Raw genomic sequence first — 27,284 nt, forward strand, 5'->3', positions numbered from 1 at the left:
ATTTGACATTCTTCTACATTCTAAACGTGGAAATCATATGGACAGGTCAGACTTCTAACATGTTCTTGTTGAGACCCAGTCCATATCACTCCGTTCTCCTCTGTGTCTGTGTTCTGCAGTGCCATGTTCTCCCAGCTGATGGAGACAGCAGAACCCTGGTTCTCCAGCTTCGAGAGAGAAGTCAGAAGGGTCAGTGCTCTTGTTAAAGTTGTAACACTCACCGGCTACTGAAGCTCCATTGTAGCTGCTGCTTCTGCTATTCTAACGTATATCAGCGTTGTATTTTATGTTCATGTTATTCCACTGTTGACATCATCTGAACACTGTTGATGTTGTCTGAACGTTCTCCTCAGGGGAAGGACGAGATGCTGACCAGCATGCCGTTCGCCCGTCCGCAGGACTCGGGGCCGTCTGTTGCCATAGTGACCAAAGTGAACCGCATCCAGGACCAGCTGGTGAAGAAGCACGACGTGGAGCTGCACATGCACGTCAACCGCCTGGAGATCGCCCCGCAGATATACGGCATGTGGGTACTGCCACCTGTCTGTGTATTGTCTCTCTAGTGTGTCTGCCTGCATCTGTTTAAACGTGTGTTTGCGTCTCTAGTCGCTGGGTGCGTCTGCTGTTTGGCCGTGAGTTCCCCCTGCAGGACCTGTTGGTGGTGTGGGATGCCCTGTTTGCTGACAGCATCACTCTAGACCTGGTGGACTATGTCTTCGTAGCCATGCTGCTCTACATCAGAGATGCCTGTAAGGACCTCCCTCACTGCCCATCAATACATGTCAGTCACATAGATGGTTGGTTGCCAGTCATAGTCAGCCAGTCGTATTCAGCCAACCGTAGTCGGCTCTTCAGCCAACCGTAGTCGGCTCTTCAGCCAACCGTAGTCGGCTCTTCAGCCAACCGTAGTCGGCTCTTCAGCCAACCGTAGTCGGCTCTTCAGCCGGCCATTATCTGCCGGCCGGCCATTAATTTGTCCATTCACCCATTGCCAGCCAGCCGTTGTCTGTCTGCCAGCCGCTGGTGGTGGTGGTGGTCAGCCAGCCGTTCGTTCAGCCAGCCGTCGTCTGCCAGCCAGCCAGCCATTGTCTGTCTGCCAGCCGTTGGTGGTGGTCAGCCAGCCGTTGCCGTTCGTTCAGCCAGCCGTCGTCTGACATAGTCAGCCGTAGACTGTCAGCCATTCAGACAGTCAGCCATAGTCAACCAGCTATTCAGCCAGCCTGCCTGATAGCCTAGCCGTCTGTCTGCTAGCTAGTGTCTGTCACGGAGCCTTGCTGACGCTTTGTTTTTTCCTGTGTCCCAGTGATAGCGAGTAACTTCCAGACCTGTCTTGGCCTTCTAATGCACTACCCACCTATAGGAGACATCCACACCCTACTACACAAGGCTCTGTTCCTCAGAGATCCCAAGGTAAGAACACACATAAGCTGTCCTGGCTCCAGCACACATTCTGTCCTGTCCACTCTCCTCCATTTGACCACTGACCCGTGTAAACTGTGACTGCTTGGTCCCATCATGGTGTGGTGTTCCTGACAGACGTGCAGGTCTGATCCGGTGTGACACAACCGCCCCGGGTCGGACTGCATTGTCCAGACGCGTCCCCATCTCCCTCTGGGGTGGTACAGGGGGAGATGGGATGGATTGATGCAGATGGGTGACATTTGAGGTGGAAGAGATGAGGGTGGAATGAGGGTTAGGGAAAAGAGGGGTGGAGAGGAGAAGGGAAAGATGGAAAAGTGGCTGAATCACGTGGTTTTATGATATTTATCAATTTAAGGCGGTTGGGACATGACCATGATAGTCAGAGTAGTTGGCTAAAGCACAGATCTGGACTAGGCTATGTGGGGGAGCCCCCACCCAACAGTATTTTTCACACCGTCTCTATTTCATCACTTTGTATTGATTTGATCACTATTTAATGAGCTGTATTCACTGATGCCTTTTCCTTCAGAACAATCCTCGGCCAGCCAACTACCAGTTTCAACAGAATCTGGACTACTACAAGACCAGAGGAGCGGACCTGGTCAACAACACCCGGTAAGCAGACACACACACAGTACAGCATGAGGAACAGTCATAGTAACAAATACACACACGTTGTTGTTTCACAATATTCTGCTAAACTAAGCCTTTCTCTCTTTTCTCCTCTCTCAGTGCCAGTGGCAAGATGGCTCCTCTCAACATCAACAAGGTCTCCAGCAGTCTGCTCAGCTTCGGTAGGAAGCTCATCGCCCCTGCTCTGTCAGGGGCTGGCTCCAGCGGCATCTCTCCAATTAATAGCGAGGTCCTGTCTGCCCCCTCCCCCGTCACTGTGGGTGCTCACCCCCAGGCCGAGCCCTTGTTGTCTGGCCATGCACCCCTGCAGACGCAGACACCCCCCCATTCCCAGCACCACCGCCTACTCAAGTCTGAGAGTATGCCTGTCCACCTGAGCAAAGGTGAGGGTCGGAAACACACGCACGTGCGCACACACACATTTACGCTGAACAGGTACACTGAAGCTCGCATGTCCATACATACAAGTGCTTAGTTACGTCATGAGAAGGTTTCCTCAATAAGCACATGATAGCAGTACTGGACTGTGTGTGTGTCCAGGAGTGACACGATCGCCTTACTCTCCTGTCTGTTCAATGTACTTTCAGGAGGAGTCTCTCAGGTTCCTGTCCCAGCCCACATTTTCTCTGACTCAAAAGGGAACTGCTACCACAGCACCTACGTGTGTGTGTGTGTGTGTGTGTGTGATGTGCTGGCATGTTTTTGCATTCCCTTTGACCAGTTAGTTTCAACCCTGACCTCTGACTGTCACAGTACTGCTGGCTTTCTGTACTCTTTTCCTCCTGGTTACTTAATCAACCAATAAATAGCATTATTGATCAGCCGTATTGTTCAAACACCCATTCACCCTTGTCTTAATCAATCACTGAACGCTACAAGCCAGCAGTACTGTGGCAGTCCAGAGTTTTGTATTTATGGATCCCCATTAGTTCCTGCCAAGGCAGCAGCTACTCGTCCTGGGGTCCAGCAAATTTAATGAAATGTATCAAATTTAAATAACATTACAATAATTCACAGATTTCCCCTACTCCACCACTACAACACATCTACAGTACTAGATCCATGTGTAAGTGTGTATAGTGCATATGTTATCGTGTGTGTTTGTTGCTTCACAATCCTCACTGTTCCTTAAGGTGTATTTTTATCTTTTTAAAATCTATTTTACTGCTTGCATCAGTTACTTGATGAGTTCCATGTACTGGCTCTATGTAGTACTGTGGAATAGAGTTCCATGTACTGGCTCTATGTAGTACTGTGGAATAGAGTTCCATGTACTGGCTCTATGTAGTACTGTGGAATAGAGTTCCATGTACTGGCTCTATGTAGTACTGTGGAATAGAGTTCCATGTACTGGCTCTATGTAGTACTCTGGAATAGAGTTCCATGTACTGGCTCTATGTAGTACTCTGGAATAGAGTTCCATGTACTGGCTCTATGTAGTACTGTGGAATAGAGTTCCATGTACTGGCTCTATGTAGTACTGTGGAATAGAGTTCCATGTACTGGCTCTATGTAGTACTGTGGAATAGAGTTCCATAGTCTGTTCTGGACTTGGGGACTGTGAAGAGACCTCTGGTGGCATGTCTTGTGGGGTAGGCATCGGTGTCTGAGCTGTGTGCTAGTTGTTTAAACGGACAGCTCGGTGCATTCAACATGCCAATACCTCTCATATATACAACTAGTGAGGAAGTCAATCTATCCTACACTTTGAGCCAGGAGAGATTGACATGCATATTATTAATATTAGCTCTCTGTGTACATCCAAGGGCCAGCTGTGCTGCCCTGTTCTGACCCAATTGCAATTTTACTTTAAGTCCCTTTTTGTGGCACATGACTGAACAGTTTTCCAGGTGTGATAAACCTTGTTGATGGTGTTAAGAAGGTAGAGCAGCGCTTTATTTTGGACAGACTTCTACCCATCTTAACTACTGTTGTATCAACATGTTTTGACCATGACAGTTTACAATCCAGGGTTACTCCAAGCAGTTTAGTCACCTCTACTTGGTCAATTTCCACATAATTTAGTTGAGGTTTAGGATTTAGTGAATAATTTGTCCCAAACACAAGGTTTTTAGTTGAAATATTGAACTTATTCATTTGCCACCCACTCTGCATGTTGTATCTACCTGGAAGTTCTCCCTGGTACAGGCTCTCCAGGACCAAGGTTGTCCACAACTGGACTGGTCCATCTCCTCTCTCTCTCTGCTACTCACAGCCCACGTGTCTTTCTCTCTTTCAGGCCAAATCTCCAGGACAGCTAGCTCCTCACCCAGCATAGAGAGCCTCTCTGGAGGGCGGGGTCACACCACTGCATCCCCACCCCTTCCTGTCACCAGGGAAAGTGACACCAGCACGTCGTCTCCGCCCCTCTCGGCCACCAAGAAGGATTCCTTCTTCAACATCACTCGCTCTCGCTCCCACAGCAAGACCATGATGGGCAAGAAAGAGGCTGTGAGTTCACGAGCTCTGTCTCCCTGTCTCTGCAAGTCTCTCACCTATCTCCTATTTCTCTCCTCGATCTCCCTCTAAGGATCCACACTCTCTCTAACTCTGTCCCCTCTGTGTTGTGTCAGGAGGAGGAGTTGGAGGCCCAGGTGTCCTTCCTGCAGGGTCAGATCAACGACCTGGAGGCTATGAGCAAGTACTGTGCCAAGATGATGAACACACATATTGGTAAGTCTACCTACTACCAATACAATAGTGGAAAAATCTGCTGTTCTGCCCTTTAGCAGTTAACCCCTAACAAACAGGGGCGGCAGGTGGCCTAGTGGTTAGACCGTTGGGGCAGTAACCGAAAGGTTGTTGGATCAAATCCCTGAGCTGACAAGATAAAAATCTGTTGTTCGGCTCTGAACAAGGCAGTTAACCCACTGGCTTGCCAAGTTAAATAACAAAGGTTAAATTTAAAAAACAGCAACTGCTCCCCGGGCGCCGATGACATGGACGGTGATTTAAGGCAGATACCCACACCTCTGATTCAGAGGGTTATTTGAAATTCTTCAAAGTAGCCACCCTTTGCCTTGACAGCATTGCACACAATCAACCAACTCTGCCAAATAGTGCTTCTAATAACTCTATTGTAAATACTTTGAGATAGTTCAGAGGTTAAGTTGTTTAAAAATATTAGGTCCATTATAATTTCTACACACATACACCTCAACACTTAGCCCGACAAATAAGATTGTTGACCAATCAGGACCTGAATATGACTGCACGTCACATAATTTAACACTTAATTTAATAATTTAGCACTCACTCGTATTTTATAGCCATTCACCGATACTTATGCTATGATGCTGGTCAAGTTTGGTGTCGCACACCTGACGCTGCCGCATGAGGCAGACACACACCTCCCCAAGCTCGGGGACAGTGCTGGTCAGAAACAAAAAAAGCTTGCTGATGGATGCAAACAATGTTCTCCCCAAAAAACATAGCAAAACAACAATCTGTTTCAGTAGCTATAGTTAGCTATCTACCTAGGTTTCATAATGTAAAATACCCATAATTTGGCCTCCCGAGTGGTGCTTGAGGCATCACTACAGACCCGGGTTCGATCCCAGGCTGTGTCACAACCAGCCGTGACCGGGAGTCCTATAGGGCGGTGCACAATTAGCCCAGCGTCGTCTGGGTTAGGGAGGGTTTGGCTAGGTTTGCTTTACTTGGCTCATCACGCTCTAGCGACTCCTTGTGGCGGGCAGGTAGCCTGCAGGCTGACTTTGGTCGTCAGGTAGACCGTGTTTCCTCCGACACATTGGTGTGGCTGGCTTCCGGATTAAGTGGGCGGGTGTTAAGAAGAGTGGTTTGGCGGGTCATGTTTCGGACACGTGACTCAACCTTTGCCTCTCCCGAGCCCGTTAGGGAGTTGCAGCGATGAGACGGGGCGGCAGGGTAGCCTGGTGGTTAGAGCGTTGGCCTAGTAACCGGAAGGTTGCAAGTTCAAATCCCCGAGCTGACAAGGTACAAATCTGTCGTTCTGCCCCTGAACAGGCAGTTAACCCACTGTTCCTAGGCTGTCATTGAAAATAAGAATTTGTTCTTAACTGACTTGCCTAGTAAAATAAAGGTAAAATAAATAAAAAGACAAGATTGCAGTTGGATATCACAAAATTGGGGAAAATGGGGTAACATCCTTTTATTTACTTATACCCATAATTTACAAGACCGTTTTAGTATTTGGTTGATGATGGTCGGACCCACCTATGTGAAGCTTGTGGTTTGCCAACAAAATAAGAGTCCCTCATTGAAAGTGATGCAAATAGAGAATCATGCCATAGTTGGCGCTTAACAAGGTTGGAATGTTATATAAATGCAACGAAAGCCAATTTAGTTAATTTGACAAATCATTTCAAATCACTCTGGATATATAAGGCTTTAGAATTGCATTGGGGGCATACTGTATTCTTAGGTAAGGCTGTACAGTGCAATAGGAATGTCAATACCCACAATAGGCAGACTGGGGAGGTGATTTCCCATAGTCAGTCCTGCAAGAGCTACGCTGCAAAAATGTGTGGACTCTTTAGAGTTGTGTTCTGTGGGTGTCACTGAGTAGACTGATGGCCAATTTCATTGATCCACAATCCATAGGTAAGGCTTTACAGTGAAATACAAGTATGCCCCAATGCATACAGAAGTCTAATACATCAACAGTGCGATTTCAACATATTTGTTTTGTCAAATTAACTAATTGTCGTTTGTTGAATTTACATAACATTTCAACCTTGTTCAGTATTATCTAGTTCAAATATTGCATAATTCCACGATTTGTATCCATTTGCATTACTTTCAAAGAGGGATCTTTTTATTTAGATTGCAAATTCTACTTCACATAAGTGTCGGGTCCAGTCTTATTACATTAGTTTGGGGGTAACGGGGCTAGGTAGCTGGCTAGCTTGTTTATTTCCTTATCTATCTAGCTAGTTATTTTAATGAACAGAAGTTTGATTTAGAGTAGGAGAACAAGTGGCTGCCTGGGTAATGCTTAGTCACATGGATTCCTAAATCATTGCTAAGAATATTGAAAATGGTTGCAGTTTCTGGTCAACATTTTCAGGGTGGTTGCATTGGTCCAAGCTAAAGCCAGCTAGCAATCCCAGAAGTTGCTGATAAAATCTGTATCAAATATATGAGTGACTTTATCATACTGTAAACCAAAGTCAACATAGTAGGGTGACAGCCTGGCTCCAATTTCCAAACTGTTATCAATGTTAACAAAATGCGTCATTATTGTTCTGTATTTAATTTTGACTAGCTTGGTTGAATCAGGTACAATTGCTTGGGATGTGGCTGGCAGGCAGAAGTGGTAGGGACTCGAAGCAGCAGGATCCCCATCCGTCCCCCCCAGCCTCTGGGATTGTTGCACGTCTGGGAGAATGTTGCACGTCTGGGAGAATGTTGCACGTCTGGGAGAATGTTGCACGTCTGGGAGAATGTTGCACGTCTGGGAGAATGTTGCACGTCTGGGAGAATGTTGCACGTCTGGGAGAATGTTGCACGTCTGGGAGAATGTTGCACGTCTGGGAGAATGTTGCACGTCTGGGAGAATGTTGCACGTCTGGGAGAATGTTGGACTACCTTGCTTACGTTTGTTTTATCCTGCTTGTTGATCTGCATCTTATTTCAAATGTTTGCAGACGTTTATTTGTTCGACCGAATGGGAAAAGGTATTATTACCAAAGTGCTATTGAAAACACATTGTGGCCGGTGTGTGCTTGTTTATGGAGGTCTTCGTTTCTTCAGCTTTAACAGTGCTGCTGATCATAGTGGTGGTGCTTGGCTTGCACATGCAAATTCAGCGAGCACATCATTCTCTAATATAGTTGTTATTTGACGGGTCAAATTAAAAGCTTATTTCACATTTTTTGACACGCAAAGACCCAAACGGCATTCCATATCTACATAGTTTTAGTTGATTTATGTTAAGACTGGAGTTTTTTTCTTCTTCAGAGAAACATTGACTAAAAACAGACAGTCATGACCCACCAGTTGAGAATCGCTGAGTTAAGCTATAACCACAGTGATGTTTTGAGCAATCTAGTGATTTTAAATCAGTATACACATGTACTCAGTTGTGTGGTTAAAACGGGCTTTATTTGGTTAACTGGTTGGCTGTGTGTTACTGCTATATCTGTGATCTGATGTCTGTCTCAGGTAAGATCCAGGAGGTGATCCTACAGGAGCACCTGGAGAAAGAAGACGAGGTGTTGGTGTCACTGGCTGGACTCAAACAGGTGTGTGTATGCATTTGTGCATGACAAATCACATTTTACAGTCATGCTTACTTACAAACCCTTAACCAACAATGCATTTTTAAGAAAAACGAGTGAGTTAAAAAATACAAATAAATAATTAAAGCGCAGCAGTAAAATAACAGTAGCGGGGCTATATACAGGGGGTACCGGTGCAGGGGCACAGGTTAGTCGAGGTAATATGTAGGTATCATTAGTGACTGCGTAGATAATACGCAGGGAGTAGCAGCAGCGTAAAATAGGGGAGGAGACAAAGCACATAGTCTGTGTAGCTATTTGACTAGATGTTCAGGAGTCTTATGGCTTGGGGTTAGAAGCTGTTTAGAAGCCTCTTGGACCTAGACTTGGCACTCTGGTACAGCTTGCCCTGCAGTAGCAGAGAGAACAGTCTAAGACTAGGGTGGCTGGAGTCTGACAAAACAATTTTTAGGGCCTTCCTCTGACACCGCCTGGTATAGAGGTCCTGGATGGCAGGAAGCTTGGCCTCGGTGATGTACTGGGCCGTACGCACTACCCTCTTTAGTGCTTTGTGGTCAGAGGCTGAGCAGTTGTCATACCAGGCAGTGATGCAACCAGTCAGGATGCTCTCGATGGTGCAGCTGTAGAACCTTTTGAACATCTGAGGACCCATGCCAAATCTTTTCAGTCTCCTGAGGGGGAATAGGTTTAGTCGTGGCATCTTCACGACTATCTTGGTGTGTTTGACCATGTTAGTTTGTTGGTGATTTGGAGGCCAATGAACTTGAAGCTCTCTACCTGTTCCACTGCAGCCCCATCAATGAGAATGGGGGCGTGCTCGGTTCTCCTTTTCCTGTGGTCCACAATCATCTCCTTTGTCTTGATCACGTTGAGGGAGAGGTTGTTGTCCTGGCACTACACGGCCAGGTTTCTGACCTCCCTATAGGCTGTCTTGTTGTTGGTGATCAGGCCCACCCCTGTTGTGTTGTTGGCAAACTTAATGATGGTGTTGGAGTCATGCCTGACCATGCAGTCATGAGTGAACAGGGAGTACAGTAGGGGACTGAGCAGCCACCCAAGGAGCCCCCGTGTTGAGGATCAGCGTGGCAGATGTGTTGCTACCTACCCTTACCACCTGGGGGCGGCCTGTGGAAGTCCAGGATCCAGTTGCAGAGGGAGGTGTTTAGTCCCAGGATTCTTAGCTTAATGATGAGCTTTGTTGGCACTATGGTGTTGAACGCTGAGCTGTAGTCAATGAATAGCATTCTCACATACGTGTTCCTTTTGTCCAGGTGGGAAAGGGCAGTAGAGATTGCATCATCTGTGGATCTGTTGGGGCGGTATACAAATTGGAGTGGGTCTAGGGTTTCTGGGATAATGGTGTTGTGAGCCATGACCAGCCTTTCAAAGCACTTCATGGCTACAGACATGAGTGCTACGGGTCGGTAATCATTTAGGCATGTTACCTTGGTGTTCTTGGGCACAGGGACTACGGTGGTCTGCTTATTCTTCCAGAACGAGGTGAGTAACTGCTGTCCTGATGTATAGAAGCTCTTTTTGGTCATCAGAGACGGTGGCAGAAACATTATGTACAAAATAAGTTACAATTAATGCAAAAAACACACAATGGCACAATTGGTTAGGAGACCGTAAAACGGCAGCCATTTCTTCCGGCGCTTGTAAATATTGGCATTTAACCATATGTGTTGTCAGTTCGTGTGTTCTTTGTACTCTCTCTGTGTGTTCATCATGACTTGCTCTGTGTATTTGTGAATGAATCCTTCAGATCAAGGACATCCTGAAGGGAGCGCTGCGTTTCAACCAGAGCCTGCTGGAGGCTGAGGAGAACGAGGAGATCACCATCGCTGACGACCACTATGACCACGCCTCCAATGCCGCTGCAGCCATCGTAGAACAGCTCGCCAACCGTCACCATGACAAACACCCCTTCCAGGCCACACCGCAGCGTGGCGACGGTGATGGAGAACAGAAGGACAGAGAGGAGGAAGAGCATGAGCACACGGAGTCAGAGCAACAGGTGAACACACACATGGTTATATTCATACATACTCTTTGCAGTGTACCCTTGCATACTTTGGTACTTGCAAATAGAGACCATTCACACCCGTTCCGATATCTCACCACTTCGTTTACATCCCCTATACATCAAATGTTTTGATGCATTGTGGGTAAATGGTGACTTTATTTATGATACAAGGTGATTTGTAGATCAGCGTGTCAGCAGCAGTGTTGAACAAGCCCCTTGTCTCCCCATGCAGGCGTCTCCCCCAGAGTCATCTCTGTCTGTGGGTTCTGAGGGGAAGAACTGGGACGACTACATCCTGGTCTCGCAGGACGGAGAGCTGCAGCCCACCGAGGGAGGGGCCGAGAGGACCCCTCCAATCAGACTGCTCCGTGGCTCGCTCAGGGTGGAGCCAGAGGGCGTGGGGGTGTTCCAGGACCCCCTAATGGGTGCAGCGTCTGGCTCCTCCAGCCCAGACGAGGGCAGCACTCACAGCAAAGACTATGACTTCACCATCGTCAACCCCCAGGACCTGTGAGGGACTATACTGTACTGATCTGGGTGGGAGTTACCCCTAACCAGAGATGTAGGATCAGTTTATCAATCCCCTTATCCCCACCTTAACCATTAGGGGGAGAAATGCAAAACTGACCGTAGATCAGTCTTTAGGGGGTTACTTCATCCCAACCTGGAGGATATGCTGTTTCATAGGGACAAACCAATGTGCCACTGCTGGATGAAACTTGCACATGTGGACTGGGCTATGACAGCCAACCTACTGTCAGGCAGTCGCCAATACTTTATAATTTCCTCTGTCTGTCCTCATGTCTGACACATTACCCTCTCTAACCTGATCTGTATTCCTTGAATACTATAGATCTCTCCTATGCCTATTGCCTGCCCTCCTGTATGCTTGGGTCTTAGCAGTTATCCAACCCCACCTCTGACTTCAAGACAAGTGACTTTAATAATACCCATTTTGCCACAAGATGGCACCACTAGGACAGTTCACTACAGGCTACCCTCAGGAGCTGGAATTCATACTGCATTTATCAGTGTGGGGAATCCTTTCCCTTCTCTCTGTATGTAGCAGTAATTGAAGGGTAGGGTAGTACCCTGTTTCTCCAGGTAGGGGAGCTGTCTGTCCATCTAATGCCTGTGTCTAAAGATGACTTGTCTTACCGCCGTTCATCTCTTCTTTGATTGGTCTTTAACTGTTCAAGAGAAGTTGCTCCTAACAGATCTAGGATCAGACTCCCAATCGCTAGTCCTTCACCTACCATTAGGGGGATTTTAAAATATCTGATTCTGTATCGGTTGTTAGGGACAACTTCTAACCAGTGCCTGTAAAATCATTGGCAGATTACCTGACTCCCTCTTTCTCCTTGACGTTGTTAGAAGCTATTTTAACCTGCACTGCATTACAAGGTGAAAGTTTTTGTTTTTTTAAGAAATTAATTCAAATTTATCTATGGAATAATAACAGGTTTCATTTATTTCCGGTGTCCCTGTATTTAGTTCTCTTGCTTCCTGTGGTAGCCAAGTAAAGCATTGCACATAAGGGATGTCCCTATAACCCAGATTAACTAGACCAATAAAAGCATTGCACATAAGGGATGTCCCTATAACCCAGATTAACTAGACCAATAAAAGCATTGCACATAAGGGATGTCCCTATAACCCAGATTAACTAGACCAATAAAAGCATTGCACATAAGGGATGACCCTATAACCCAGATTAACTAGACCAATAAAAGCATTGCACATAAGAGATGTCCCTATAACCCAGATTAACTAGACCAATAAAAGCATTGCACATAAGGGATGTCCCTATAACCCAGATTAACTAGACCAATAAAAGCATTGCACATAAGGGATGTCCCTATAACCCAGATTAACTAGACCAATAAAAGCATTGCACATAAGGGATGTCCCTATAACCCAGATTAACTAGACCAATAAAAGCATTGCACATAAGGGATGTCCCTATAACCCAGATTAACTAGACCAATAAAAGCATTGCACATAAGGGATGTCCCTATAACCCAGATTAACTAGACCAATAAAAGCATTGCACATAAGGGATGTCCCTATAACCCAGATTAACTAGACCAATAAAAGCATTGCACATAAGGGATGTCCCTATAACCCAGATTAACTAGACCAAGTAAAGCATTGCACATAAGGGATGTCCCTATAACCCAGATTAACTAGACCAATAAAAGCATTGCACATAAGGGATGTCCCTATAACCCAGATTAACTAGACCAATAAAAGCATTGCACATAAGGGATGTCCCTATAACCCAGATTAACTAGACCAATAAAAGCATTGCACATAAGGGATGTCCCTATAACCCAGATTAACTAGACCAATAAAAGCATTGCTCTTGCTAAAGTATGCCTGTGTCGTTGTGGCTTTGTACTGCTTTTCAACAGGACATTGTAGTCTGTAGCAACATGCTGAATTGTGAGTACAACTTAACTCTTCAGCCGTACAAATTGAATAGAGCCTGACCCCTTAGTGTGTTTGAGTGTTGTCGGTCAGTGATCACCAGACTGATGTGTGTGTGTGACATTTGAAAATGCCAGTTCAATACTTTGTGGCTTCTCTTTGATGTCAGGCCCTAGTTGTCTCTCTGATTGCATGTGTGGCTATCAAGAGTCCAGGGTCAAAGCTGTGTGATTTTTGAGAGCACTGTTTTATGGTAATAAAGACACAGACAGATTATAAATTAGCTGGTTTATTTGCATATAGTTTTTTTTATCCAGGTAAGCCAGTTGAGAACAAGTTCTCATTTACAACTGCGACCTAGTTTGGGTGTGGTAATACATCTAATGGATATGGTTTGGAAGAGATATTGATGTCAATTTATTGAGACAACTTGTCTTATAACATCAGGTGAATAATAAAGGTTTTCAAGATGCCAACCATTGTCTTCCGACAGGTGGCATCTAGGCAACGCTCATCCCTCAGTGCAGGCAGATTTGTCACACTGACTTAAGACAAAAGGCCAATGATTGAAAATTACCATTTTGTAAAAATGCAGTAATATTTTATTCAATGAGGATAAAACCAGATATTAAAATAGCGTAATGTGACAACACCATAACAGAACAGTGGTCTAAGTGCCATGGAAGGAGAACTTGAAATACTATTACACTGTTTCTGAAGGTTGAATCATTAACACTGTCTGGTTGAGTTAAATTAACCCTATGCCACCAACAGACATCCATAGAATTAGGATGAGTAGAACATTCGTGGACCTTCTGACCATAGCTTATTCTCATAGCAGTCACATTGCTAAGTGCCTTTTCTGACCAGCATCCCATTGACAGCCCAGCTAGTCTGAAACGGACCCTAACCCAATATGAAAGTGTACGTACTGCTGTAAGTTGCTTTGGATAAAAGTGTCTGCTAAATGGCATTTCATTATTAGATATCAGTAGCATTCACACATTCTGTATCAGCCTCCTGAAACACACACTTCTGTCAATCAGATTCACTTTGTGCTACAGGCCTTCAAAACATATTCACGCCCCTTTTTCCAGTAACACTTAGTTTGAAGGGGTCCTTGTTACACTGTAATAAGTACTGTGGTTAACTAGCAACAGTGTGTAAATACAAGGGTGTTACAAATGGGCGGGTTTCCACTAAATTCACCAGCTTAGTGTTTCGCCTCTTCTCAGCTGCATACAGTAACAACTGTCTCACAGGTTGTGATCAGTCGCGGATGTGCTGGGTATCTGAGAGATTATAGCTTATGCTCAATAGGCTGTAATTACTTAGCCTTGAATGTGCACTGTTCAAACTATATCTCCGCTCAGTGTTGTTGCTGGCACTTGACCCCAAAATAAAGTGCAGCATCTGGGTTAACTTGATCAGGTAAAAACAGATCAGTAGGTCAAACTCAATGACTTGACATCTGGTGGCATCCCAGATGTGGAAAAACACAGTACATGTAATGTTTAACTAAGTACAATGTAATTACTAGTTGTTACACTTCATTTTAACGAGCTAAATCCTGTGTATCTTGAAGGGTGCTTAGTTGTAATTAATGTGTACTCATACAGTACACTACCCATCCTGACAATCTGGCCTCATTTTAAAGCTTCTGGAAGCTACACATTTCACAATAAAGGTACAGAAATTAAACTTCCAAAAGCTTCAGGGCCAAGTTATCAGGATGGGTAGTGTCCTAAATTGAATCAATTTTAAGTAGAGGCTGTAACGCAACAATGTTTAAAAAATCAAGGGGTGTGAGTACTTTCTGAAGGGACTGTATAGTTTCATGACCCTGAAAACACTCTTCACTCCCCCCAAAATAAACACAAACCAAGAGTAACAAACATTGCACATAGGGCCCGATTCTGACTTAGGAAATATACGCTTTTCCTACACACCCCTTTCCTACTCACTTGTCAGTAGTTGGTATTCAGACTCACCTTATGTAGGTGTGTAATTGGCTTTGCAGGTGTGGTTCCCTTGTGCGAGCGGAAAAATGTAATTACACAGCTGAAAATCTTCCCACTGGCTGACCAAAAGATTTTCTTGTGGAGTTTTCAGTACATTTATCTAAAGCCACCCCTTAAAATTTTGCGTACCTTTTAATTAGAATTTTCTCGGCAGACAATATATGGAAAGAACTGTTCAGAATATTAGGGATTAATGAAAGAAAGCCATGTAAATACACGTCTCCTTTTCAGCACCAATTGGTAGATTTAAAAATACTCAAATCATTGTATATTTTTTAGGGTTAGGAAAGTTTTTCTGAAAAATGAAAAAAGTACATTTGGATGGTTTTTATGCACAAAATATATTGGTGAATCAAAAATAGTGGTTATAAATGTATGTGGGTAAAATGGGCGGTGGCTACCCGATAGTGGCTGATATTTAACAGAATACAAATTGTAAAAAACAATACGGTGAGAAGTCGGGGCATATAATTAAAACATTCTATAAATCAACTCGGTAGGTTAGGCGCTACACTATTTACGCATGGCTACAGAAACCTCCAGCTTGAGTCTCCACATTTCATCCCTGCAAGTTAAGGCCAGCATTTCATCAAATTCACAGTGGAAAAGTTGACATGTTGATATGCTTCAATTTACTGACATATGACTGGTTTCACATTCATCTGGAACGATCATCAAGGTAAAATAGTTCTAAACAATTGTAATTTATATTTACGATCCCCTTATCCAAATGGTTTACTCATTTACCCAGACCAAATCAATATTTCTTATCAATGTGTAAATTACAGTGTGTGGAGAATGGTGTTATTTGTATCAGGAAAGAATGAAGTAGATGTTGTTCCACCTGGAACCGACAGGTTGCTCGACCTTACCCATCCTTTCCTCGCACGTAACGGTGGTGGAATTAAGGTAAGAATACAGCACACAGTGCCTTCGCAAAGTATTCAGACCCCTTGACTTCTTCCACATTTAGTTACATTACAGCCTTATACTAAAATGGATTAAATAAAGATCTTCAGCAAACTACACACAATACCTCACAATGATAAAGCGAACAGGTTTTTAGACATTTTTGCAAATGTATAAAAAAAACAACCTTATTTACATAAGTATTCAGACCCTTTGCTATGAGACTCGAAATTGAGCTCAGGTGGAGTCTGTTTCCATTGATCATCCATTATATGTTTCTACAACTTGATTGAAGTCCACTTGTGGTAAATTCAATTGATTGGTCATGATTTGGAAAGGCACACACCTGTGTGTATATATATATATAAGGTCCCACAGTTGACAGCACATGTCAGAGCAAAAACCAAGCCATGAGATCAAAGGAATTGCCCGTAGAGTTCCAAGAATGGATTGTGTCGAGGCAAGGTACCAAAAAATGTCTGCAGCATTGAAGGTCCCCAAGAACACTGTGGCCTCCATCATTCTTAAATGGAAGAAGTTTAGAACCACCGAGACTCTTCCTAGAGCTGGCTGCCCGGCCAAACTGAGCAATCGGGGGAGATGGGCCTTGGTCAGGGAGGTGACCAAGAACCTGATGGTCAATCTGATAGAGCTCAAGACTTCTTCTGAGGAGATGGGAGAACCTTCCAGAAGGACAAACATCTCTGCAGCACTCCACCAATCAGGCCTTTATGGTAGAGTGCCCACTCCTCAGTGCAAGACATATGACAGCCCACTTGGAGTTTGCCAAAAGGCATCTAAAGGCTCTCAGACCATGAGAAAAACGATTCTCTGGTCTGATGAAACCAAGATTGAACTCTTTGGCCTGAATGCCAAGCTTCACGTCTGGAGGAAACCTGCCCCCATCCCTACGGTGAAGCACGGTGGTGGCAGCATCATGCTGTGGGTATGTTAATCAGCAGCAGGGACTGGGAGACTCGTCAGGATCGAGGGAAAGATGAATGGAGAGATCCTTATATATAGCCCATTTAGCAGACGCTTTTGTCCAAAGCGACTTACAAGTCGGCTGGGGCCACTACTTTTACATATGGGTGGTCCCAGCGGGAATCGAACCCACGACGCTTGGCGTTGCAAGCGCCATGCTCTACCGACTGAGCCACACAGAGATCCTTGATGAAAACCCGCTCCAGAGCGCTCAGGACCTCAGACTGGGGTGAAGGTTCCCCTTCCAACAGGACAACGACCCTAAGCACACAGCCAAGACAATGCAGGAGTGGCTTCAGGACAAGTCTCAATGTCCTTGAGTGGCCCAGCCAGAGCCCGGACTTGAATCGAATTGAACATCTCTGGAGAGACCTAAAAATAGCTGTGCAATGACGCTCCCCATCCAACCTGACAGAGCTTGTGAGGATCTGCAGAGAAGAATGGGAAAAACTCCCCAAATACAGGTGTGCTGAGCTTGTCGCGTCATACCCAAGAAGACTTGCAGCTGGAATCACTGCCAAAGATGCTTCAAAAAGTACCGAGTAAAGGGTCTGAATACTTATGTAAATGTGATATTTCAGTTTTTTATTTATTTATTAATTTCTCTGATCTCCACCCTGAAAGAATAGCTGGCTGAAACGTTTTTAAAATTCAAGGTCAGAATACGTTTTAAAGAAAAGCGCATAAAAAGGGAATTAAGTTCCATTTACAAGTGCATAAGCCGGGTCTGAATCGGCCCCATAGAGAGCAGGATTAAACATTTCTTATTTATAGCTGCATACAAAGTAGGGGACAGGGCAGTCTGTCTCTCTCTTTCTCTCAGACCTCATTCCTTCATTCCTCTCTACATTCCTGTCTCCAGTGTCTTCGACATTACTCCTCCCTCTTGGCAGTGCTATAACAGGAGTTTCTCTCTTCAACTGAGTCCATCCTCCTTCTTCCTCATCGTTGTCTGGAGAAAATGGCAGACTAATCTCCAGCAGCCCCCGGGTGAGATGCAGAAGGAGCCTATCACTATAGAACGTATGTAGCAACTTCTTATCACCCTGACAATCCTCAGAATAGGACGATTGTGCCCTTAGAAATGGAACTACGGTCAGTTTTTACATTTTCCCCTTATGGTTCAATATATAATTTTAGACAGGTAAACAGTTCCTAGACCTGTCTGTGACTAAGGGAAACTTCTTGCCGGAGCTGTACCCGACATTGAAGGAAGGGCTTTCAGGCTGCGCCGGGTGTGGGTTGTCTCTCCTGTCCCGCCCTTACTGAGGTTAGAGGTCAGGGCAGCGTAGTGGACCTGCTTTATGTTCTCCAGTACCTCCGTCTTAGCCCGTTTCAGCAGGTCTGCCTGCCCCTGAGAGAGAGAAGGGGAAGGATAGGAAGAGAGAGAGGAGTTGGTCTGGGTTGGCCAATGTGGAAACAGACTGGCAATATTCTGTGGTGTGTGTGTGTGTGTGTGTATATATTCACCTTCAGTATTGTGATGTTCCAGCTGAAACTCTCCACAGCTCTGGTGACCTTACGACCTTTAAGCCCCTCCTTCACTGCCATGGGCTTTAACTTCTCATGGAACTCCATGGCTAGGTGACCACAGACACACATACACACACAATATTACTATCTTGAACCTTTTCCTCTTTGTCAACCTCACCAGATCTTAACCAAGCCCCAAGACTGGCTCAACCTCTGTGTATTAACCAAGCCCCAAGACTGGCTCAACCTCTCTGTGTATTAACTGTTACGCACGCCTCTATGAAGAGGGAACGCAACACCCTGCTACAACTAAACTCTCCGTGAAGTGAAAAAGGTATGGACTGTAAGTGCAAGAAAGAATGACAACAGGCAGAATGTGGTACCGTTTACCAGGACTTTATTCCTTCACACGGTAATATGGGGAAAAGGGGCTGGACGGAACCAAAGCAAAGAAAGTAAATCTCAAAGCCCCCCCTCTCCTATCTTACCTGCCTACCCACTACTTACCTAATTTAGCACCACCTGGTGCCCTAACCAAAATACAAGTGGGTGGTCCGCCCAGGTCTTACCTAGTGTGCCTAGACAGCGAATATGCTACGGGTATATGTATGCCCGCGGGCCTCTTGCCTAAGCACTCCCTAGGTGCCTTCCCCTTCCCCCTGGGAACAAATGAAACAGAATATTAAACAATTTTCGCAAACAAACTAAGAAACAAAGGATGTCAAATGAGCTCTATCTGAGCAACAAACTCACTAAACATACCAACTCTCAGCAATGAACTCCCAGCAAAATCTCTAGCAAAATATCTGCAATGACCTCCCAGCAAAACTCTCTAGCAAATCTACTTCCAGCAAAATTCCTCTAGCAAATCTACTTCCAGCAAAATTCCTCTAGCAAATCTACCTCTAGCAAAATTTTCTCCTCCTGCACAGAACACTGGCTTTTATATAGCTTCTGGTATAGGTAATTGGAGACAGCTGCGTCTTGACGAGGGGGCGGGGTCAGCTCTCCAATTAGCCCTGGAGTCGACCAATCAGCTGCTTGATGGATTTCAGGAAGCCATTTCCTGAAATAAACACATGCAAACATACAAACTACAACACATAAACTGGGGAACGTAACATTAACCAAGGCCCAAGACTGCCTCAACCTCCCAACGTATTAACCAAGGCCCAAGGCTGCCTCAACCTCCCCACGTATTAACCAAGGCCCAAGACTGCCTCAACCTCTCCACGTATTAACCAAGGCCCAAGACTGCTTCAACATCTTCACGTATTAACCAAGGCCCAAGGCTGGCTCAACCTCTTCACGTATTAACCAAGGCCCAAGACTGCCTCAACCTCCCCACGTATTAACCAAGGCCCAAGACTGCTTCAACATCTTCACGTATTAACCAAGGCCCAAGGCTGGCTCAACCTCTTCACGTATTAACCAAGGCCCAAAGGCTGGCTCAACCTCTTCACGTATTAACCAAGGCCCAAAGGCTGGCTCAACCTCTTCACGTATTAACCAAGGCCCAAGGCTGCTTCAACATCTTCACGTATTAACCAAGGCCCAAGGCTGCTTCAACATCTTCACGTATTAACCAAGGCCCAAGACTGGCTCAACCTCTCCGTGTCTTAACCAAGGCCCAAGGCTGGCTCAACCTCTCTGTGTCTTAACCAAGGCCCAAGACTGGCACAGTTCAGTGGTTTGGTGGTGTCTGGTATTTGGGATTCAATCAAAAGTCTTGACCAGTTTATTACACCACAGAGAGAAACAGTGGTGTGTATTCATGGATGCCAAGGGAAGCCAGAATATCTTTTGCCTCTATGTTTAATAAAATTGAATGCATCTAAGCGAGCGAAACAGCGCCCCCTCTGTCTCTGTACGTGTAGTGAATCGATTGGATGCGGTCTGGTCAAAAAAAGTATGACCTTGTTGCTGCTTGCATTGAATGCAAGGGAAGCCAGCGAGCATGTGGCCTACCTTGACAAAAAATATTAAATAATAGACAATCAGCGTTGATCTAAACTGAGTGAGCTCAGCTGTGAATGGTTCTGGCGCACCAAAAAAAAGTGCTAAGGGAAACCAGATTGTATTTGGCTTCAGACCAATCACATCAGAAGCCAAACGTCACTGACAAAACAAAACATACATTTTTGCATCTCGTTGGGTCATTGTCTTCCGGTGGCTAGCTAGCCAGCTAAAATTAGCCATGGCTGGAGATAGGGATTTGGACTTGTGGTTTTACTTAATTCTCCGTATGGGCCAATGATGATAACAGTGATTCTGATGTAACCATAAATTCATACATTGTGTCCCTTGCCTGAAAGGATGGAAGTTCAAGAAGCTGGCCTGGCGCATCGTTGCCCATGAAAGGAAGTTAGGCTAGCGAGCAAGCATTTTAGCCAGGTAGCCTAACACAACAAAATAATCAAAATCATAGACCATTTAGGCAACATGAAAGAGGAGGATGGCATTGGATGAGTCAACACGCACACACAGAAATTAGTACCATGGACAGCCACATAATAGAGTATTTAGCTGGCGTTTATTGGACAAAATTGTTTTTGGTATCTTTTAGTTGTCACTGTGTTAATAACTATTATTTAAGGCTACTCTGACATTGCTCATCCTAATATTTATATATTCCTAATATTTATATATTCCTTAATTCCAATATTTTACTTTTGTGTGTAATGTTGTGGATGTTCGATATTATTGCACTGTTGGAGCTAAACTCACAAGCATTTTGCTACACCCGCAATAACATCTGCTAAAAACAGGTTTATGTGACCAATAAAATGTAATTTTATTAGAATAAGCATAGGTGATTAGATGATGTTGAAGTTGAAATGGTGCTAGACTAGTGGAGGCAGCTCCTGTTTTCTTTGCGACTTGCGGTAACTCTCCGGTGTTTATAGTTGTTTAGTCCGGAAGAGTTGGAAACCTTACCTTGCTTGGCCATGCTGTTGGTCATGTAACTGTTTGTTACATGCAGTACGTTACATTCAGACCACTTGACTTTTTCTACATTTTGTTACGTTACAGCCTTGTCCTAAAAAAATGTCAATTGTTTTTTCCCCTCATCAATCTACACCCAGTACTCTATAATGACAAAGCAAAAACAGTTTTTGACATCTTTGCAAAAATACATTTACATAAGTATTCAGACCCTTTACTCAGTACATTGTTGAAGCACCTTTGGCAGCGATTACAGCCTCGGGTCTTCTTGGGTATGACGCTATAAGCTTGGCACACCTGTATTTTATGAATGATGGCGCCAGAGGGGATGGCTGCCGTTTTACGGGCTCCTAACCAATTGTGCTATTTTGGTAGTTTTTTCAATTATTTTGTACATAAAGTTGCTGCTACCATCTCGTATGACCGAAAAGAGTTTCTGGACATCAGAACATTGATTACTCACTTTGAACTGGAGAAAGATTTTTCTTTAATGAGTCTGACGCAAAGGATATAGTGCTTTCCGGAGAACAGGCCAAAATCCCCTTCATTAGCACGAAGAAAGCTAGCTGACGCTTTCAAGGAGCGGGAAACTTAATCAGGATGCTTATAAGAAATCCTGCTTCGCCCTAAAATGAACCATCAAACAGGGAAAGCGTCAATACAGGATGAAGATTGAATCCTACTGCACCGGCTCTGACGCTCATGGCAAACTAACAAGATTCAACAGACATAAACTGAACAGGTTCCACAGACAAATGACTAACAGAAGTCGAATAATGTGTCCCTGAACAAAGGGGGGGGCACATTATAATTTCTGGGGAGAATGACCCTAGCCCTCACCCTCCGATCCAACATGTCCCAGACGTGCTCAATGGGATTGAGATCCGGGCTCTTTGCTGGCCATGGCAGAACACTGATATTCTTGCCTTGCAGGAAATCAAGCACAGAACAATCAGTATGGCTGGTGTCATTGTCATGCTGGAGGGTTATGTCAGGATGAGCCTGCAGGAAGGGTACCACATGAGGGAGGAGGATATCTTCCCTGTAACACACAGCACTGAGATTGCCTGCAATGACAACAAGCTCAGTCCGATGATGCTGTGACACACCGCCCCAGACCATGACGGACCCTCCACCTCCAAATCGACCCCACTACAGAGTGCAGGCCTCGGTGTTAAGCTCATTCCTTCGACGATAAACGCGAATCCGACCATCACCTTGGTGAGACAACAGCGACTCGTCAGTGAAGAGCACTTTTTGCCAGTCCTGTCTGGTCCAGCGACGGTGGGTTTGTGCCCATAGGCGATGTTGTTGCCGGTGAGGACCTGCCTTACAACAGGCCTACAAGCCCTCAGTCCAGCCTCTCTCAGCCTATTGCGGACAGTCTGAGCACTGATGGAAGGATTGTGCGTTCCTGGTGTAACTCTGGCAGTTGTTGTTGCCATCCTGTACCTGTCCCGCAGGTGTGATGTCCGGATGTACCGATCCTGTGCAGGTGTTGTTACACTGCCACTGCGAGGACGATCAGTTGTCCGTCCTGTCTCCCTGCAGCGCTGTCTTTGGAGTCTCACAGTACAGACATTGCAATTTATTGCCCTGGCCACATCTGCAGTCCTCAAGCCTCCTTGCAACATGCCTAAGGCACGCTCATGCAGATGAGCAGGAACCCTGGGCATCTTTTGGTGTTTTTCAGAGTCAGTAGAAAAGCCTCTTTAGTGTCCTATGTTTTCATAACTGTGACCTTAATTGCCTACTGTCTGTAAGCTGTTAGTGTCTTGACGACCGTTCCACGGGTGCATGTTCATTAATTGTATGGTTCATTGAACAAGCATGGGAAATCGTGTTTAAACCCTTTACAATGAAGATCTGTGAAATTATTTGGATTTTTACGAATTATCTTTGAAAGACAGGGTCCTGAAAAAGAGACGTTTTTTTTTTGTTGCTGAGTTTATATACCAGGCGGTGTCAGAGGAAGGCCCAAAAAATGGTCAGACTCCAGTTACCCAAGTCATAAACTGTTTTCTCTGCTACCGCATGGCAAGCGGTACCGGAGTGCCAAGTCTAGGTCCAAAAGGCTCTTTAACGGCTTCTACATCCAAGCTATAAGACTGCTGAACAATTAATCAAATGGCCACCCGGACTATTTACATTGGCACCCCCCTTTGTTTTTACACAGCTGCTACTCGCTGTTTATTATCTATGCATAGTCACTTTACCCCTACCTAAATGTACAAATGACCTCGACTATCCTGTACCCCCGCACACTGACTCGGTACCGGTACCCCCTATACATAGCCTCGTTATTGTTAGGTAATTTTAGTGTGTTACTTTTTTATTTTTTATTTTTTTACTTTGTTATTTAGTAAATATTTTCTTAACTGTATTTCTTGAAATGCATTGTTGGTTAAGGGTTTGTAAGTAAGTATTTCACTGTAACTGTTGTATTCGGCGCATGTGACAAATAACATTTATTTGGGGAACTTCTCCCATTCTTTTCAGCAGACCCTCTCAAGCTCTGTCAGGGTGGATGGGGAGTGTCGCTGCACGGCTATTTTCAGGTCTCTCCAGAGATGTTCAATCGGATTCAAGACCGGGCTCAAAAACATTAAGAGACTTGTCCCGAAGCCACTCCTGCATTGTCTTTGCTGTGTGCTTAGGGTCATTGTCCTATTGGAAGGTGAACCTTCGCCCTAGTCTGAGGTCCTGAGTGCTCTGGAGCAGGTTTTTGTCAAGGAAGTCTCTGTAATTTGCTCCATTCATCTTTCCCTCGATCCTGACTAGTCTCCCAGTCCCTGCCGCTGAAAAACATCCCCACAGCATGATTCTGCCTCCACCATGCTCCACCATGTTTCCTGGTTTCCTCCAGACGTGAAGCTTGGCATTCAGGCCAAAGAGTTCAATCTTGGTTTCATCAGACCAGAACATTTTGTTTCTCATGGTCTGGGAGTCTTTAGGTGCCTTTTGCAAACTCCAAGCGGGCTGTCATGTGCCTTTTACTGAGGAGTGGCTTCCGTCTGGCCACGCTACCATAAAGGCCTGATTGGTGGAGTGCTCCAGAGATGGTTGTCCTTCTGGAAGGTTCTCCCATCTCCACAGAGGAACTCTGGAGCTCTGTCAAAGTGACCATCAGGTTCTTGGTCAGCTCCCTGACCAAGGCCCTTCTCTCCTTATCGCTCAGTTTGGCCGGGCAGCCAGCTCTAGGAAGAGTCTCGGTGGTTCTAAACTTCTTCCATTTAAGAATGATGGAGGCCACAGTGTTCTTAAGGACCTTCAATGCTGCAGACATTTTTTGGTACCTTTCCCCAGATCTGTGCCTCGACACAATCCTGTCTCGGAGCTCTACAGACAATTCCTTCGACCTCATGGCTTGGTTTTTGCTCTGACGTGCACTGTGGGACCTTATATAGGCAGGTGTGTGCCTTTCCAAATCATGTCCAATCAATTGAATTTACCACAGGTGGACTCCAATCGAGATGTATAAACATCTCAATGGTGATCAATGGAAACAGGATGCACCTGAGCTCAATTTCAAGTCTCATAGCGAAAGGTCTGACTACTTATTTACATAAGTTCTTTCAGTCTTTTACTTTTAATACATTCGCAAAAATGTCTAAAAACCTGTTTTCGCTTTCTCATTATGGGGCATTGTGTGTAGATTGATGGGGTAGGGGGGGAATTATATCCATTTTAGAATAAGGCTGTATTGTAACAAAATGTGGAAAAGGGGCCTGAATAGTTTCCGAATGCACTGTATGTTTTGTGGACTTCACTGGACAGATGTTGCTCTCCGGTTTTGTGATGAAACAAAGGTGTAGCTGAATTTATTCTGCCACTGTGTCTTCTTATTGCCTTGGCCTTAACCCTGTATATCACAGTGTCAAGGCACTAACAGGTTATAGAGCAAACAACACAATTATCACAACACATAGGTTGTTTGGGGGGGGGCTTGGCTTTCCCAGTGATTTTACCCACGCACCTGAGAGAAAGGTTAAGAGATATCTGAATACAAGAATAAAGAGGTTGAGACCGGGAGTGGGGACTGCGCATTGCTTTCGACTTTTAAAGGTCATTTATGGTTGAGCCAACATCCTCAATGTTTACAGTGAATCTCCGCAAACGTTGGAAATATTTTCTTCATAATGTGCATTGTCCACAGTGGAATGAGCTTGTTGACAATGTGCCTTTGGTTTAATCCTGGCCTGAATTAAAGAGAGAGAGAGAGAGAGAGAGAGAGGGCAAACTCCTCATCCTCACGTCCCTCTGGTCAGATTGAGCGTGTGGTGCAGTGTGTAAATTCTGCCTGGCTTTCTCTGTCCGCCCCAGGACACTGTCACACTTTATCACCATCTCCATGGAGACAAGGAAGTGGGTTAACACCGGTCACACACTGCTAGGAGCGATAATGTGAGGGAACTTTTAAACACAGCATCCTGAGCAACACCACACAACCAACACAACGCAACGCAGACCTGAATGCAACTCAGTAGATATTACTGTTTAATGCTCTCCCTCAGCCTTTCCCTCCCTCCCTCCCTCCCTCCCTCCCTCCCTCCCTCCCAGCCTTTCCCTCCCTCCGTCTAACATACACCTGAAAACAACCCACTAACTGCTACACTCACTTATACACAATTACACATCAAATCGTATACACTGACTAAATCCACCCTCCCCTTCACACACAAACAAACACACACACTTACACGCATCACGTTGCCTGCCTGCCTGCCAGTGCAGTTGCTAGGCGACGCTTGGCTTGAGTGCCAGGGCATTCCGTTGTGTGTGCATGTGAGAAACGTTCTATTTCCCTGTGTAGCCGAGCGGAACCGACAGAACAGAGAGAGATCAGCACGGGCCAGAACTCTACTTCCCCTCCGACTCCTGGGGCCTCACAAAAACCCTGCACCACAATATATATGCTGACCTCTCATCCCCTCTCCTCAGCTCTCCTCTGACTCCTAGGGCCTCACAAAAACCCTGCACCACAATATATATGCTGACCTCTCATCCCCTCTCCTCAGCTCTCCTCTGACTCCTAGGGCCTCACAAAAACCCTGCAGCACAATATATATGCTGACCTCTCATCCCCTCTCCTCAGCTCTCCTCTGACTCCTAGGGCCTCACAAAAACCCTGCACCGCAATATATATGCTGACCTCTCATCCCCTCTCCTCAGCTCTCCTCTGACTCCTAGGGCCTCACAAAAACCCTGCACCACAATATATATGCTGACCTCTCATCCCCTCTCCTCAGCTCTCCTCTGACTCCTAGGGCCTCACAAAAACCCTGCACCACAATATATATGCTGACCTCTCATCAGCTCTCCTCTGACTCCTAGGGCCTCACAAAAACCCTGCACCACAATATATATGCTGACCTCTCATCCCCTCTCCTCAGCTCTCCTCTGACTCCTAGGGCCTCACAAAAACCCTGCACCACAATATATATGCTGACCTCTCATCCCCTCTCCTCAGCTCTCCTCTGACTCCTAGGGCCTCACAAAAACCCTGCACCACAATATATATGCTGACCTCTCATCCCCTCTCCTCAGCTCTCCTCTGACTCCTAGGGCCTCACAAAAACCCTGCACCACAATATATATGCTGACCTCTCATCCCCTCTCCTCAGCTCTCCTCTGACTCCTAGGGCCTCACAAAAACCCTGCAGCACAATATATATGCTGACCTCTCATCCCCTCTCCTCAGCTCTCCTCTGACTCCTAGGGCCTCACAAAAACCCTGCACCGCAATATATATGCTGACCTCTCATCCCCTCTCCTCAGCTCTCCTCTGACTCCTAGGGCCTCACAAAAACCCTGCACCGCAATATATATGCTGACCTCTCATCCCCTCTCCTCAGCTCTCCTCTGACTCCTAAGGCCTCACAAAAACCCTGCAGCACAATATATATGCTGACCTCTCATCCCCTCTCCTCAGCTCTCCTCTGACTCCTAGGGCCTCACAAAAACCCTGCACCGCAATATATATGCTGACCTCTCATCCCCTCTCCTCAGCTCTCCTCTGACTCCTAAGGCCTCACAAAAACCCTGCAGCACAATATATATGCTGACCTCTCATCCCCTCTCCTCAGCTCTCCTCTGACTCCTAGGGCCTCACAAAAACCCTGCAGCACAATATATATGCTGACCTCTCATCCCCTCTCCTCAGCTCTCCTCTGACTCCTAGGGCCTCACAAAAACCCTGCAGCACAATATATATGC

At 45.5% G+C, this 27,284-nt stretch overlaps 2 protein-coding genes across 3 annotated transcripts in view; one reads left to right on the plus strand and one right to left on the minus strand.

Moving 5' to 3' along the window:
• LOC135551853 (TBC1 domain family member 5-like) overlaps window positions 1–13,018 on the plus strand; it is a 28,047-nt gene extending 15,029 nt beyond the window's left edge. For both annotated transcript variants that reach the window (XM_064983112.1, XM_064983113.1), the window contains exons 12-22: window positions 120–189; window positions 354–526; window positions 607–749; window positions 1,304–1,410; window positions 1,952–2,037; window positions 2,155–2,438; window positions 4,295–4,506; window positions 4,629–4,728; window positions 8,203–8,282; window positions 10,045–10,296; window positions 10,538–13,018. In XM_064983112.1, coding sequence (XP_064839184.1) covers window positions 120–189; window positions 354–526; window positions 607–749; window positions 1,304–1,410; window positions 1,952–2,037; window positions 2,155–2,438; window positions 4,295–4,506; window positions 4,629–4,728; window positions 8,203–8,282; window positions 10,045–10,296; window positions 10,538–10,819 — 1,789 coding nt within the window. In that variant the 3' untranslated portion in view covers window positions 10,820–13,018. The remainder of the gene's footprint in view (window positions 1–119; window positions 190–353; window positions 527–606; window positions 750–1,303; window positions 1,411–1,951; window positions 2,038–2,154; window positions 2,439–4,294; window positions 4,507–4,628; window positions 4,729–8,202; window positions 8,283–10,044; window positions 10,297–10,537) is intronic.
• Window positions 13,019–16,833: 3,815 nt separating this feature from the next.
• Window positions 16,834–27,284, minus strand: part of LOC135551852 (inactive phospholipase C-like protein 2) — a 38,564-nt gene continuing 28,113 nt past the window's right edge. Inside the window, 2 exon segments of the mRNA XM_064983111.1 lie at window positions 16,834–18,003; window positions 18,120–18,229. Of these exon segments, the coding sequence (XP_064839183.1) occupies window positions 17,821–18,003; window positions 18,120–18,229 (293 nt within the window). The 3' untranslated portion in view covers window positions 16,834–17,820.

The sequence above is a fragment of the Oncorhynchus masou genome, chromosome 13, assembly GCF_036934945.1.
Source record: "Oncorhynchus masou masou isolate Uvic2021 chromosome 13, UVic_Omas_1.1, whole genome shotgun sequence".
In the NCBI taxonomy this organism is placed as follows: domain Eukaryota; kingdom Metazoa; phylum Chordata; class Actinopteri; order Salmoniformes; family Salmonidae; genus Oncorhynchus; species Oncorhynchus masou.